General features: G+C 44.5%; 1 protein-coding gene across 1 annotated transcript in view; it reads left to right on the top strand.

Moving 5' to 3' along the window:
* Positions 1-15,862, top strand: part of nid2a (nidogen 2a (osteonidogen)) — a 34,953-nt gene continuing 19,091 nt past the window's right edge. The window contains exons 1-14 of the mRNA XM_080492845.1: positions 1-294; positions 1,377-1,562; positions 1,753-1,869; positions 8,733-8,834; positions 8,947-9,086; positions 9,199-9,331; positions 9,413-9,745; positions 10,147-10,258; positions 12,650-12,689; positions 12,803-12,912; positions 13,067-13,200; positions 13,285-13,396; positions 13,837-14,037; positions 14,199-14,429. Coding sequence (XP_080348971.1) covers positions 88-294; positions 1,377-1,562; positions 1,753-1,869; positions 8,733-8,834; positions 8,947-9,086; positions 9,199-9,331; positions 9,413-9,745; positions 10,147-10,258; positions 12,650-12,689; positions 12,803-12,912; positions 13,067-13,200; positions 13,285-13,396; positions 13,837-14,037; positions 14,199-14,429 — 2,158 coding nt within the window. The 5' untranslated portion in view covers positions 1-87. The remainder of the gene's footprint in view (positions 295-1,376; positions 1,563-1,752; positions 1,870-8,732; positions 8,835-8,946; positions 9,087-9,198; positions 9,332-9,412; positions 9,746-10,146; positions 10,259-12,649; positions 12,690-12,802; positions 12,913-13,066; positions 13,201-13,284; positions 13,397-13,836; positions 14,038-14,198; positions 14,430-15,862) is intronic.

The following is a 15,862-nucleotide window of genomic DNA, read 5'->3' as shown; positions in this document are numbered from 1 at the left end:
AGTGAGTTCTTCTTTCAGCTCTCCTCTCTGAGTCCAGCTGCACCTCTCTCCCTTCTTCTGCCCAGATCCCGTCCTCGGCTCTCTACGATGGAGAGAGGGACACTACTGGCTGTGTGCCTGCTGTGCTGGAGCTGCGGCCTGCGTCTGGTCGCCGCCATCCAGAGGGCTGACCTGTTTCCTTATGGCACATTAAGTGGAGATTTAATTCTGGCTGAGGGCGACGATGAAACCTCCAGAGTGCTGTCCCTGCCCAGACCCCTCTACTTCTACGACTCCCTCTTCTCCCAGCTTTATGTGAGTATCACTGCACTGCTGTTCATTCATTCCCACTGTGGTATTGCTCTCTGGCACTGCAGTCCTGAAGCAGTTTCAAGTTTGCATTTGACATTTCAGATGATGTTTGCAGTGGCAGAAAACCTGCAGTGCATGGGCATGTTTGGATGGGCAAAGGCAGGGAAGTGACCAGCGAGAGGGGCCATTCGGTTCATTATCATCTGTTGGTTGTAGCGAGAAGGAGCCACAATTTATTCTTGTTGTATTTACACAAGATTCCATCAGGCTTCATACTCACATATAAATCACCCCCCCCTAATGCATGCATGTAAACATTTCTAGCAAGATCTAATTTCACAGACTCAGGAGATGCCAGCAGGAATTAATAACAAGAAAACAGCTGGAGGCCATTGCTGAACAAGTAGCTTGAATATATGAGAATACTCCATTTCATCTAAAAGATACATCCAAAAATGTTACTGATGTAATGTACCCAGAGTAGTAGGAGTACTTGTATTACTTGTGCAGACTGATGTCTGTCAGTGTCAATGTAGCAGTATCCCTAAATACAAGTAACTGCAGCACATTCTGTAGTAATAGTACCAGAAAGTAACTTTGACCAATTCAGATAAATGACTTCAATGAAACACGTCAGTTGAGATGCATGATTATAAATATATTTAAAATGTATTAAAACTTTATTGATGAATGATAAAAGAGACGTGCAATATTCATGCACACATGTGAGGCCTTTTTTTAGGTTCTGATCACTGTTGCTGTTTTATATATATTTTTTATATTACTCTGATAAAATCTAATAACATGATCCCACACCAGGAACATTTCTATGTCACAGCAGAACCATTATACTGTATATTTTACTCATTAGTTATATAGTAAAAAGATTTTATCACACCTGAAGTGCACATGCATGCATCCACATTTAGAAGTGTAATACATGATAAGTTGAGATAATCCTATCAAACCAATGAATGATTTATGCCCTCTGAAATGTGGCTCTTCACCTTGGTTGGTCAGTATGAAGCTCGTTGTGTCCGTCGTGTTGCATCCAGGTAAGTCTTCTCCCCCGGCTCTCCATTCAGGTGGCCACCAATGGCATCATATCCGCCCAGGACCTTCCCATGGAGAAGCAGTACGTGGACGACGGATTCCCCACGGATTTCCCCGCGGTCGCCCCGTTCCTCGCCGACATCGACACCAGCGGAGGGCGAGGGCAGATATATTACCGGGTGACTGAAACACCCAGCGTGCTGAACAGAGTGGCTCAGGTACGTCCACCAATGGAAACTGATGCAAATACATAAAAAACACACAAAAAAAAAAAAAAAAACCCCGGTTCACTTCACTTTTGGATCCCGTCTTTTTTGTTCAGTCATTCATTCATCAGTTCAGTCCATTGCCCTCCTCTCTTTCCTCCTGGCTTTTCTCATTCATTCATTCAATCACCGGCTCACACAGGAAGTCCACCGGGGGTTCCCAGATGCTAAGTTCACGCCCACACACGCCGTCGTTGCGACGTGGGAGAACGTTGCTTCGTACGAAGAGCCCACTCGGACGGCCACGCTTTCAAACAAGGTAAGGTAACTTCAAATTCCTGTATTCAGCCTGAGGTGGGGGGTCTATTTGTAATCCCCCTTCCCCTTTTAATCTGCCTCTTAACCTCTTCAAAAGGTCAGAGGTCATCTTTCGGGGTCATCAAAGTGCCCTCCTCGTTATCCCGCTCCTCGAGGTAGACGTGCCTGAACTCTTCCTCACCACTCCCTGCTTGTCAGAGTTCACCCTCCTCTTTTCCATCTCTGTACTTCTGCTCTTTGAGGGGCTTCGGGACGAGTTCCCACCGTGTCGGGGGGGCGTCCAGACATACAAACAGGATGTGTGATGCCGTGGCTCTGCTAGCCGTGGGATATACATTTTTCAGCTTGTTTGTTTACTTTTGGAAAAAAGTTGGTGCCACGAAAGGTTTTGCTGTTTCTGTCTGTCAGAGTTTGATGATGAAGAAAGGTCGAAGGCAAAACAACCTCTTGTCTTGAAGTGGAATAAAGCTCCAGTTGTTTGAGAAATGTCCCTGGTCAAACTTTAAAAGACATCTTAGAAGAAAGCTGTTATATGAAGAGACGAGGTGAGCAGAGATTTATAGGTTCCTGATGTTGACACATCCTGACTTTTATTCTTTAGCATGTAAAACAAAGTTTCCAAATAATTTTTATTTGGAATTGAATAGGTGAATATAAAATCACTTACTCAGCAGAAACATTGTCCTTATGAGAGACATTATCAAGCTCATTTATCCTATTGATGATATTTTACACATACGAAATTTAACCCATACAATTAGCCATAGATTGGAATTTTAAGCCTGAGGTGTTGTTGAACTACGTTTCTTCACTTCAGATCTTCAACGTTAGTCTAAAGATACTCCATTACAAGCATCAAACTGATTAAAATCTCAATTTCTCCGAGAGTTTCAGCCTGGACATCAATGAATACTGCTGCTCTATAATACAGTGTGTTATTAACAAAACTAAATATGATGTACAAAGTTTATTCCATTTATGATTGAATAGCTAGTCACTGCTGATATAATAAATACAACAAAAAGAAAACTTCTCCCAACAATAAATTCACAATAATAATGAAGATTGAAACGACTATAGTGTGAAAGCCTCCAGCAAGTATTTACCATGTTTCCTTGATTTATTGTTTAGATGACAACACAAACAAATGTTAAATTAACACACATCTATAGCTCGATAAATTGTTTATTTAGTGTTTTTCATACCAATAAAACTTGCTATAAGTCCAACGATACACGATCTGTAAGAAGGAGTTGCATCGAGAAGCATTCAAAGCTTCATTTGAGTGAAACCTTGGCGGAGGGTCGAAGCGAAGCCGGCCGTCCTCAACTTATCAATCAAACAAGCGGAGCTTTGTTCTTCCTGGTTTGTAGCGTGTGGGATGGACGGATGAAGGCAGTGGCTGATTCCAGGGAGAGCAAAACCACGGGATCCTTCTCACTCTCTCCTTTCTGAGTTTGTTCTTTCCCCTCAAAGTCTGCTTTCTTTTATTTCCTCTTTCTTGTCTGATCAAAAGCTAAACTTTTGTCTTTAAATCTCTAAGTTAACAAAGTGTTAATCGAAGGCTGGGGGCCACATCTCAAGGAGCTCATGGAGGACTCTCGTGGTCATTTGAAGGGTCTTCCAGGGTCTTCCAGGCTCGTCGGATCCCGGCGCTCCAGGTTTTTGCTTGGATTCCCTTCAGCGGGTCTCTTGGTGCTGATAGCATCTTCTTTTGAAGAGATTAGGCCAGAGGTGCTGGGTGTGGTGGAGTGGTATGTGTGTGAGAGCTCATTAGCCCTAGGTGTGTGTGTGTGTGTGTGTGTGTGTGTGTGTGTGTGTGTGTGTGTGTGTGTGTGTGTGTGTGTGTGTGTGTGTGTGTGTGTGTGTGTGTGTGTGTGTGTTGTTCTGGGTGAGGGGGTAAGCTGCGGAAATTTGTGGGGGGGTGGAGGTGTCGGACATGGACGAGAAGAAGAAATAAGAAGAGCGATTATATCAGCCACCATGGAGCCCATTTTTCTAGAAACCAGTCTGGTTCCCATTGTGTTGATGGTGTTTACTTTAGTCACTGTCTGTTATCATTCTGTTATGCATTGTATTTATTTAGTTTTTAGACATTATGCATCATAGTATATTATTATATTGATACTCATCGAGTTTGAATACATGTTTACTTATACAGTACTTTAAAGTACAGTGTAAAGTGTGTTGAGACTGCCAAAGCAGTGCAAATGCACAATTTAATTAAAACCAATTTACTAATACAATACAGTGTGATACACTATGATACATAGCAATTGTATGCTATTCAATATAATATAATATGGCTATGCATATCCACACAATATGATGCGGTACAATACAATAAGATGGAACTGAATAGAACCCATTACGGCATGTTACGTCAGGTAACAGTACAATATGTTAACATACACTTTCATACATGTTCAGATACAAGCTGGAGGAATAGGTCAGGGAACGTTTTCTTAGGCAGCCGTGGTCATGTCGAGCACGGTGCTTCATTTTTAACATTTCATGAGTTAAAAACCAAATATCCTCAAGAAGATAAAAGCTGAGCTAAAAAGTGAAATATTGCACAACTAGGATTTAAAATGCAAAAAGCAAACTGAAGACATTGAGCTGTGCAGGATGACTTGAATGGATCGGTGGCTCTCCTGGTCCTGGAGGGGCTGTGGGTCTGCATGTTCTCATCCAGGAGGTTCCTTCATGTTTTTAATGTCTCACTACACTAATAAACCTGATTTTAATAGATGAACTGGATAAAAAAACTCATTACAATCAGCTGTACTGAAGTAAGAAGACCCTCTGGGACATGGAGAGTCCACCATTCTCTGATAGAAGTTCAACAGTGTTTCTGACTCTTAACTTTCTCTGGTCCGAGGATGAAATTCACTCAAAGCTCATGTTTCTGGCTTTCTTCTCTCTGCAGCACAATAGGAAGGGTTGTTACCACCAGTGTTATTTGTTGTTTCTGGGAGGCTCCTTGCAGTGACACAGGCAGCATCCAAAGCTCAGACTGACTGAACTCCAACTTTCATAACATGTTATTCTGTCCCGGAGCGAGGACACAGATTGTGTTCGACCAAGGAAATGTCCTGACTATCGCTACTCTGTAAACGTTGAGCACGATGACTCAAAAAGGATCAGGACCATAAGTAATTACAAGCACGTCGTCACCGTCGTTTGGTTTGGAACTGTGGTGAAAGACGCTCATGTTCACAAACCACTGAGGATCTAAGAAAAGAAGCTTTGGTTTTACCCTCCATGTGCACAGGGCTTGATCAAAAAGGTTTTTGAAGTTGTACAATTTCCTCTGGCTTTAGATGAGCGAGAGATCCTTTGGAGTGCAGCTGAAGTTATAACAGAAAAGTCCCCAAAAAGCAGCAGAAGGGATTTTCATAAGACAACAGTGGAGCAGTGACTGGACTGCTCCTGGCCACAAGCCTCAACCGTGTGTGTGTGTGTGTGTGTGTGTGTGTGTGTGTGTGTGTGTGTGTGTGTGTGTGTGTGTGTGTGTGTGTGTGTGTGTGTGTGTGTGTGTGTGTGTGTGTGTGTGTGTGTGTGTGTGTGTGTGTGTGTGTGTGTGTGTGTGTGTATGTGCCAGTTCCCACGCTGGAGGCAGTTCCTGTTCGTGGCGCTCTGCTGAGACTGGCAACTGGACTGCAGCTGCCGTCTGTCTCACTCAGCTCGGGCTGTTTGCTGAACACACATTCAATCAATAAACAAGTGTGGAGCGTCCATACCGGATTCTTTTCCTCGAGAGACTCAGCTTCCAGCTCTGGATAGTTGTGACATGATTCAGCACGGCAGTTGTAATGTGTTGAGTCACTTCTTGAAAACACACATGAGGCCGAAGCTTGGAGATTAAGGAGAGGCAAAACACACTAAACTACAAAATGTGAATCACTTACATGTCACATGACATCGCTTACAACATCTTAAAGCTACATGCAGATGATTATATAGCTCTGCTATGTTATATATTACATTATATATAAAACTACACCAATCATAACCTGCATCTTTCACATAAGCTCTTCATAAGTGACTGAGGAAGACCACATGGAACCATTGTTCATAGTCAAAGTAATCATTTTGAGCAGAGACCACTGCACATGCTCCAGACAGACAATAGCGATGATACAACGTTTGTATTGATTGGTTGAGACTTGAAGGACACAATAATGACCTATTGACCTAGGATATGGAGGAGCTAAGAGATTGACCGGGATGGACCGGACTCATCCCACCATCAAGCCTTCACCCATCCAGACTCATGGAGAGAACCACTTTTGACAAAAGAAGGCAGAAAACTTTGCCTGATCTGTGTTTGTCAAAAACTCAATTTGCGCAGGTCAAAGAAAATCATGATAATGAGACACGGCACGTTGTTTTCATTTTGTAGGCTTTTGCTTTTGTACGTTGGTGTGAGTGGGCCAGTGTTTGTCTCGAGTGTAACGTATTTACAAATCACAGGCTACAGTGTGAGTCCACAGCAAACTGGGGGTGCTCCGGGGAAACGACTGGAGGAAGTGCAGGCTGGTGTGAAGGTGGTGAACATAAAAAAGATCCGGTAGGATGGTAAGCATGCGGCAGCAGGAAGCGTGGGTGACGTGGGAGGGTGCACCAGAGAGAAAGATCTCCTGCTCAGAGATTTTAGAAATCAACATCATGCTCCAGGTGGTCGACGATTTTCCACTTAATCCAAAAAACCTTCCCATCTGGAGCAGGAACAATTTACCAGTCTGTACTTTATGTTCTGGGAGGAGTTACTGATCGTACACCCTGCTGGGTGCTGGAGTCCATCAGTGAAAAGTTCCAAACAGGAGCAGGTCAGCTGCCATTGATAGATATACATCCATAAATACACACAATATATTTTGATGATAAAATTCAGAAAGGTCAGAAGTCTTGAGCTGGTTTGAATCCCACTGCCCACCAGTCGCCACTGTGCCAAATCCAACATGGAAGGGAGAACCCGAAAGAAAGAGAAGCTTTTTGTTGACCAACATGAAATAGTGATCCGTGTAATTACACTTTATTGTTTTTTTGTTGCTTTCAATCAACAGAAACCATTTACACACTTGATCAACAAAAACTTTCGACAATCATTTGAAAAACGTGACCTATCATCATCATTAAACTAGAACAAAGTGCCAATGTGTGCTTGCACCTAGGAATGTGTAGACCCAGAATTAGAAACTCAGTGATCCAAACGAACTCCCAGTCTTCTCCCTGATGCCGTTTGGTATTTCCAGACTTTAACCCCCGCTGTGCTGCAGACAAACCTCGCAGACGAGTGACGTTGCCACCTCTTCAGATTGACCCCCAAAAGCAAACATTTGTTGCCCCCAGAGACAATTAAAGTTAGCCAGTGTGAAAAACTGCGAGGAGGCCGCTTAGGAAAAAAAGAGAGAAAAAAGAGGTGTGATGGAGGGCCTGTGGGGAGTGCTGTGAGTGAACTTCGCTGCCTGAAAGTCTTTGATGTGCGTTGGCTGCAATTTGTTGTCGTCCAGCTGTGAGTCAGTAAAGAGCAGCAGGACGACTTTACACACGGCGAGGCAAACGACTGATGACCACACAGATAGAGGGGGGGGGGACGGAGTGATCATCATATGGGTGATATGTTGAGAGCCGAGTGACTGTCAAGAGGTCGCCCATTCCCACCTTATATCTTGTTTGTTTGCTCTGCACAGAAAGCAAAGTAAGAATATTTCAGAACTGTTTGGACGTCATTTTCTCCGTCAGCCCATATCTCTCCAGACCGACACCCTCCCGCATCCTTTCATCTTCATATCTTTCTCTTTCCCCATGTTCCCTTTTTTTCCTCTTCTCCAGCAGAGCATAAGGAACAAAAGACAAAGTTGATCTCCTCTCGTAGCTCCAGTTTGTTCTCCTCCTCCTTCCTTCAAGATAGAAGAAAATAAAAGACCCCCTCCTCACTAATTACCCCGAGCCCAGGGGCTCCCGAGTCCTCCTCGCCCACAAACAACGAGATAGTTTAAAGATGTTGATGTAAACAATTAGGAACACACACACATGTGTTCACATGGGCTGGATATAGGTGGAGGGGACATCTGTGTTTGCACCCTGTGGCTCGTGTTGTAATGATGTCTGGTTTGCATGTTTGTCATGAAAGATGTTCAGACGCACAGGAAGACAGCTGTGTAGATCCACATCTGGATTGGGGGTGGAGAGTACGACGTGTGTGTGTGTGTGTGTGTGTGTGTGTGTGTGTGTGTGTGTGTGTGTGTGTGTGTGTGTGTGTGTGTGTGTGTGTGTGTGTGTGTGTGTGTGTGTGTGTGTGTGTGTGTGGACAGATAATCAGATTGTGTCCCAAAGGGAAACAACACAGTCTTCCCCTTCATTCACCAAAATCTCTTGTTTTTTCAACTGTGGCTTTATGGGGGAGGCAGAGAGGGCCGGGTGCCCTCCACCCTCCACCCTCCACCCTCCACCCTCCACCCCCCTCACCAACGTAGGAGACGAGCTCCTCCAGTCGGAGTTGTGCGAGCAAATGTTCCCCACGTTCATCGGTGTCCATGCGGAGTCAATTTGTTTAATTTGTCCTAATTTGCGGTGAAATAGATGTTTGGGAGAAGGAGATCAAGAAACGGGAGGGTGGGGGGGGGGTCCTCAGAGAGGAAGGGGGAGGAGGGCCGGGCAGGAGGAGAGGTGTGAAGTTTCCATGGTTGGGACAATTTAAGAGTGTTTGAGCCAAGCTGACCTCATCCCTCTGACATTTGTTCAAATAAGTGATACTGAAGTGATCAAATGCACCTGAGAAGGTTTTCTATGAACCTTTGAAGGCCCGAAGCTGCATGTGCATCTCTTCCTCACTGACGTTTGCATCGGTCTCTTCAGGTCAACACATTTCAGGCGGTGATCGCCTACGATGAGACAGACTCGTATGTGATCTTCCTTTACCCTGAAGGAGGGCTGAACTTCTTTGGGACACGCCCAAAGGTAATATTATTTAGATATTTTAATTTATATTGCAGCGGCCAGAAATGTACACAATTCACTTTTAAAGTCACTGTTATAGCCAAAGTCTTAAATTTTTTGGGTCGTATTCCAGGAATCCTACAACGTTGAGATCCAGCTTCCTGCAAGAGTCGGCTTCAGCAGAGGAGAAATTACGTACTTAATCTTCTCACGGACTGAAGGGCCTCACTATAGCGTAACCAGTGATGAACAAAGTGTTAAAAACCTCTACCAGTGAGTAAAAACTCTCCTTTCAAGAAGCAGTTAGCAGGTTCTCCATTCAGGCAACAAAAACCTGTCATATTTCCTACTTCTGTATACGTCTGACTGCTGTCTTCTTCTCCAGGGTTGGTAACACAGGAATTCCCGGCGTTTGGCTTTTTCACACAGGCAACCGTTACTCTTTTGACAACATAGTTCCTGCATCAGTTGGCGGGCTCCTCGCCACCCCTCCACCCGGAGGACAATTCCTCTCACAGGTAACTTGTTTCCTATTTGCAATTTGACGATATTTTGTACTAAACTAAATGTGATTTTCACCCCCTGTGCTCGTCTTGCAGGACTCCACCACCCCTGAGTACGCTGAGCTCGAGGAGTATCCAGACTACACGTTTGACCCCAATGCCCCGGAGGAAGAAGATGATGAGGATGATTATCCCCTAACGGGCGGGGACCCTGAATTCCAGCCGGCCCCGGCTCAGCCTCAGCCTGACAGTCCTGACCTCTCCTTGTCCCCCGCGGAGGACTCTGCTCATCCCGGCAGCAAAGATGCACCGCAGACATCTGAACCCAGATACAACTCAGAGCCGTCGGGGAGGCAGTTGGCTCCTCCAGGTCCACCGCAGAGAGTCCCAGAGGGCGGCGCTCAACCCCCCCAGGAGCAGCAACCACAGGTAACACTGGCCATCACTTTTGTTTTCTTCAAAATTACAACAGCTACACCACAATTATGCGCAACCTCTGAGACGTTTTTGCATCTGCTCATATTCCCCAGACATCACTTCTTGGCAAGAAGGTGAAACAAAAGGAATTTTAAGCTGAAAGCTCAGTCAGCATTTTGTTAGAATAATCATTTGAAACTTTAGCCTCTTTATGTAAATTCTGTGGTTCTGGCTGAAGGATGTTTTGAATCCAGCGTGGTGTTGTCCCATTGAAAATGCTCGGCCGAGCTGCGATCTTGACCTCTTACATGCTGGATACAACATGTAAAAAAATACACTGGGGCTTGGAGCATCTGGAGAGAGTTAAAAGAGCACTTAGATTGCCTCTCGGCGACAACTGTGTCTCCCTGCAGCCTCCTCTGGACACCGCGGACGTGTACCCCCCTCGTAGGGATGTGGCGCCTCTCTCACCGGGTGGTCACCTGATCAGCGTGGACGAGGACGATGTGGATTTCGACACGGGAGGTAATGACAACCGAGCACAAGAGGACAGGAAATAGGGCCAGTATGAGATTTCGATCTGTTTTCAAATATTTTGGTTACTGTGGCTACTTTAAAAGATGCATAAACAACACTTAAAGTCTATTTTCCAAATTTCAAATTCAACATTATGACGTCAAAACTGGTTTCTGTGTATACAAACCAATAAAACATTACTTTTCTGTTCAATAGGAGTCATGAGGGTGATGCTTATGACTCTTTTTGGCTGAACATAAATGACGAGTCAGCGTTTTGGTGTGAGTAAACTGCATTAAACCTTCCTGTGAGGTTCACCTCAACAGGAAGATCAAATGAAGCATCTTGGATTCAATCCGTCTCTGAGTCCTTTGCGTCTTTACGTAATCCCACTCTTCACTTCACGATATCGAACTCAGCGCTTTGTGGAAGACAATTATCACCAAACTTCTTTTTTTTTTTTTTATATATATATATATATACTGTATATATCTCGTAATCCTGCTGCAGACGAAGCCAAACACGGGAACGCACACAACTTTGCACAATGCATATATATACTGTTACATATAGATGCATATAAAGTTATGAATGGATGAAAGGGCGGCCACTGAGAGTAGAGGGGTAACAGTACCTCGCCCTCAGCAGCTGCCAGTACAATACAGCCGTTGTGCTGTGCGCAGCTCCCAGGTGTGTGTGCTCAGCGCTCCCTCCCCTCAAACTACTCCCACGGGATTTCACCGTAAATAAGAATGTGTTCTCAGTCGACTCGCCTCCTTACATAAGACTCTAAAAATGAATGAAACAAGATTTTTCATCAGTTAGCTTCCAGAGAAACAAGAGCCTTTCCAGTCATTCCTCCCTCTTTTTTTTTGTTTGTTTGTGTTTAGTTTGTTCAGAGACAAACAGAAAAGTTTGCAACAGATATTTATGTTGGTGGAAATCTGAGCAGATTTTGGTCTGCTGAGGCGATTTTTAAGGGAATTTTTTCTGACCTAATTTACATGGCAAATAGCCCCAAAAGAGAAACATTTTTAAGATAACTTTGCAAATGTAGTTGTACAAAATGTCTGTAACAATCCCAACTTTTTAATGGGGAAAAATTAAATCTTATTAAATCACTAATGTAACAAAAGTAAAAGTGCATTCTTGCCTTTTTACTTCACAATTTCATAAATTATTTTTAAACCCGCTTCTTTCAGTTCAGGCTGAACGGCCTTGAACACGACGCCAGTCCATCATGAACGTCAAGCCTCACATTTAAATCAACATCATGAAAACCTTCTTTCACTTTGTTTTAGCCTTTCCACCTTTCTTTTTTACCAAATGTATATTTTCGGAGTGCCAAAGCTCCAGGAACTTGCAGAAAAACGACCAGATCTGAAGTGTAGAACTAAGACATGTTGTTGTTATACTAGTATGCAGGCTTTTCCTCACAGCTCTGATCATCATCTGTGTCCTGTGAAAATCCCCCAACATCCTGTGTTCAGATGTAATTCTGCACATTGTGTGAGTGTAATGCCCCTGTAGGATGAGAGAATGCTGAACTTCAATCCCAGATCGGTCATTAGCACAAAAGACCAACACTCAGAGATACAAGCAGAGAGAAGACGAGCTGAGTAAAGAGATAAAGAGAAGTGAGGAGAAGGTTTTTAAAGGCCAACATCACTTTCAGTTCACACACTCCTAGTCACTTTTCTACACTTCATTTGTATTTATCCCAAATAAATTTGAGTCTCTGTGTGTTTTAGTTGGGGGGGGGGGGGGGGTTGTGTGTTTTATAGCTTCTGCAAATACTTTTAGGCAAACTTAACGTGCCATTTGAGGGTTAAGATTTCATTTTAAGGTCAGAGTTCAGTTAAATTTATGGCTGAGGTTCACCACCCGTTTGAGATGGTTAAATGTGTGTGTGTGTGTGTGTGTGTGTGTGTGTGTGTGTGTGTGTGTGTGTGTGTGTGTGTGTGTGTGTGTGTGTGTGTGTGTGTGTGTGTGTGTGTGTGTGTGTGTGTGTTTGAAGCCGTCCTGCAGCAGCTGGTTCCTTTTCAAGTTGTGCCTTGTGACATATGTTGTACGAGTGTGTGCGTGTGTGTGTGTATACGTTCCTGTATCTTGTCGACTTCCATTACTCATTTCCAAATAAACGCGGTTTTTATTTGGGGAAAGTGAAGACGTTGAAATAATACACAACTGGGACCAACGGATGACGGGAGAGGCCTGTCAACCTCCTGCGACTTCCGCTGTTTTGTGATGTTGTCTTGGAGAGGCGTGTGTGTGTGTGTGTGTGTGTGTGTGTGTGTGTGTGTGTGTGTGTGTGTGTGTGTGTGTGTGTGTGTGTGTGTGTGTGTGTGTGTGTGTGTGTGTTATACAGCGTAATAATAAACCTCTCGTTTTTACTTTCAGTGATTCAGTACACGACGGAGAATAAGGAAACCTGTGCCAGGTGTGTAGAAACGACTGATGTAAGAGATGTGCAACCTTGTTTTAAAGAAAGTTGATGTGTAAATATTTTGGAGTTCAAATGAACCGTTCACGTTCACATCTTATTTCTTGTAGATTCCAGCAACAGTGTTCCCAGAATGCATTTTGCTCCGACTACGCCACCGGCTACTGCTGTCACTGCCGGTCTGGGTTTTACGGGAATGGACGCCACTGTCTACCTGATGGTGAGAGCTGTTGCCTTCAACGACCACATGTTTATATAAAACACTTTATTTAAAAAAATTAAGTAATTTCTGGAGGTGGTACAACCTGTTATCAGCAGTGCGAATATAAAGAAAGAGTTGTGAATTATTTACTCGAAGTTGCTTTGTCCTGCAGGCGCACCGCAGCGCGTCAGCGGCAAGGTGAGCGGCACCGTGACTGTGGGCTCGACCCCAGTGGACCTGAACAACATCGATCTTCATGCCTACATCGTTGTGGGAGACGGGAGAGCGTACACTGCCATCAGCGAGGTAGCGGCCCCAAAAACACGCCCATTACGCGAACATATGTATATTTGAACTGAACCTAATATGACAAATGTCCTGGTCGGTCAGGTACCAGAACCCGTGGGCTGGGCCCTGATGCCAGTTGCCCCAATAGGAGAGCTGTTTGGGTGGCTGTTCGCTCTGGAGCTGCCCAACAGCCAAGCAGGATTTAAAAACACAGGTACACTCTTTCATTCTTTAAATGTTTTAGAAATTCTGTGGAGAAATGAGGGAAGTCCTCTAAAGTGAGGACATTCTGTGTGTGTGTGTGTGTGTGTGTGTGTGTGTGTGTGTGTGTGTGTGTGTGTGTGTGTGTGTGTGTGTGTGTGTGTGTGTGTGTGTGTGTGTTTGTGTGTGTGTGCGTGTGTGTGTGTGTGTGTGCATGTGTTTTCAGTTTCCCAGCCAGCTGTATTGTCTCCAGGGATGTGATGTGATATCAGGGTTGCACCTCCCTTCCCTAATGGGAAACAGCTGGATTTCTGTGTGTTTCAGTGTGTGAGAGTTTCAGTGTGTGTGTGTGTTTACAACAAATACAGTCCCTTTGTCATATGTGTGCTGCTGCACGGTTGCATCACCGGTCCACATACAAAGCCGGGGCTGATGAGCTGACTGTGTTGTTAGGGGCCGAGTTCACTCGCAGAGCAGAGGTGTTATTTTACCCCGGCAACCAGCGCCTGTCCATCACCCAGACGGGCCGCGGCCTCGATGAGCACAACCACCTCACCGTGGACACCGTGGTCAGTGGCAGCGTGCCGTTCCTGCCGCCCGGAGCTGAAGTCACCATGGATCCTTTCAAGGAGACTTATCAGTACTACCCTTCTGGTACAGTAATGTTGTATTCATTCATTCATTCATTCATTCATTCATTCAACTTTCTCTTGCCCCATAAACACCATCATTGCATATTTTTTCAGTCTTTCAGAAGAAACACCAGCACAATGCAAACAAAACTGTTTTAAAACTCTCCACTGTTCCTCCTGTAGTTGCCACCTCCACCTCCGTGAGGGAGTATTCGGTCGTCTCGGCCGACCGAGGGTCCGAGTCTTTCTCCTTCCAGCTGAAGCAGAACATCACCTACCGCGACTGTCGGCACGACGGCGCCGCCGCCTCGCTGGAGACGCTGCAGATCACCATGGAGAGGGTGTTTGTGATGTACGTCAAAGAGGAGCGGATCCTCAGATACGCCATCACCAACAAGATCAGCCCTGTTGGCGGTGAGTCCGAACCAGCCGGACAGTCCGGCACTAATATCCACCAGGAGGCGCCACCGAACCTTCAGTTTACTTCATCAAAAGTCCGATTGCACATTAAACTGAGAACTGTCACTCTGGCTGACGGCCTGGATCCCTTCCAGACTGCCTGTGTTGGCAGCCCAACACACCGAAGGCACTGAAAACATGAAATTTTAATCTTCTAAGGCGCCGCTCGTAACCATGTCATCATCCAGTGTAATTGTTGCAGCAACGCCACAGAAACCGCAGCACAGAATCGGACGGAGCTCAGGTTCAGACACGTGCTGCATGCTGGAGATTTTGATAATTGGTGCACTGAAAGAATAGAAAGCATGTCTGAATTACCTCTGCTCTCTCTGGATTGATTGTCTCCTGAAGGCCTTCGCCTCCCTGAGAATAATTATCAGCGCCGTGTGCGTCACCACTGACTCTCAGTGTTCAACACGATTGGCATTTATGACTTCAATCTGACTACGTGTTAACAACAAGTAGGTGGGTTTTTAGCTTTAGGGAAATGAAAACAAACCTCAGAGTCTGCGGAGAAAACAAGTTCTTCAGTGCACACTTTGGTATTTAAAGGTACTTGGTTTTCCATGAACCCAAAACTTAGTAATTTGACCAGATTGGTTTGGTCTTGTGAGTTTAGAGTTTGGCTTGCACGTGTTTGATTACTTCTTTGGCTGTAAAGCCGGTCTACATGTTGCGTACGTGCGGTGAAAAGAAATTAGTCTATTTCATATATGCAACCATGAGGAAATGAGACTCAATTAAGATTAAAAGATTAAGGCCACTTGATATGTTTATTAAAGTGCTACAACTTATGAATTATCTACAGTCACAATACTAGTGATATTTGGTATGTTTTCTCAGTACGACGGTTCATGTAACTGTAGAAATCCTCCATACACACTTTGTCTAAATGTCATGAAAGCGTTTGTGTGAAAAAAGAACTGCTGCTATGTGTCCAGGTGATGGTCAAGCAAGCCATTGAAAACTGAAAGTGTGGATGTAACTAAACTTACTAAACGCTGCATTTTTTAAAAGTAGCAGCTGTTTCACTGCAGCAGAGCAGTAAAATAGTCGAGCAAATGCACTTAGTGACGCTCCTCTGCTGTGTTTTTGTGTTTGGGAGTGTGTGATCGGCCGACAGGCTCTCTGGATGTGGCCTTTTCAATTTATGTTTCCACGGCTGTTCTGTCTTTATGGCACCCAAGTGAGAAGTAAATCACACACTTTAACTGGAGGTTTGTGAAGCACACATTTTCATTAATACATTTTGAATTGTGTCTCTTCACACACACAGAACAGGAATGGTAAGAAGTGTGTGTACAGCACAGCACAAGTTTCATGTTCTTTCTCTGTCATCATTGCGTTTCTTTACCTGCTTTATCTGATGAGAAGCAGAGTGACTAAAG

This window comes from Lipophrys pholis (assembly GCF_963383615.2).
Source record: "Lipophrys pholis genome assembly, chromosome: 23".
Classification (NCBI taxonomy): Eukaryota; Metazoa; Chordata; class Actinopteri; order Blenniiformes; family Blenniidae; genus Lipophrys; species Lipophrys pholis.
This window is presented reverse-complemented; position numbering and strand designations above follow the sequence as displayed.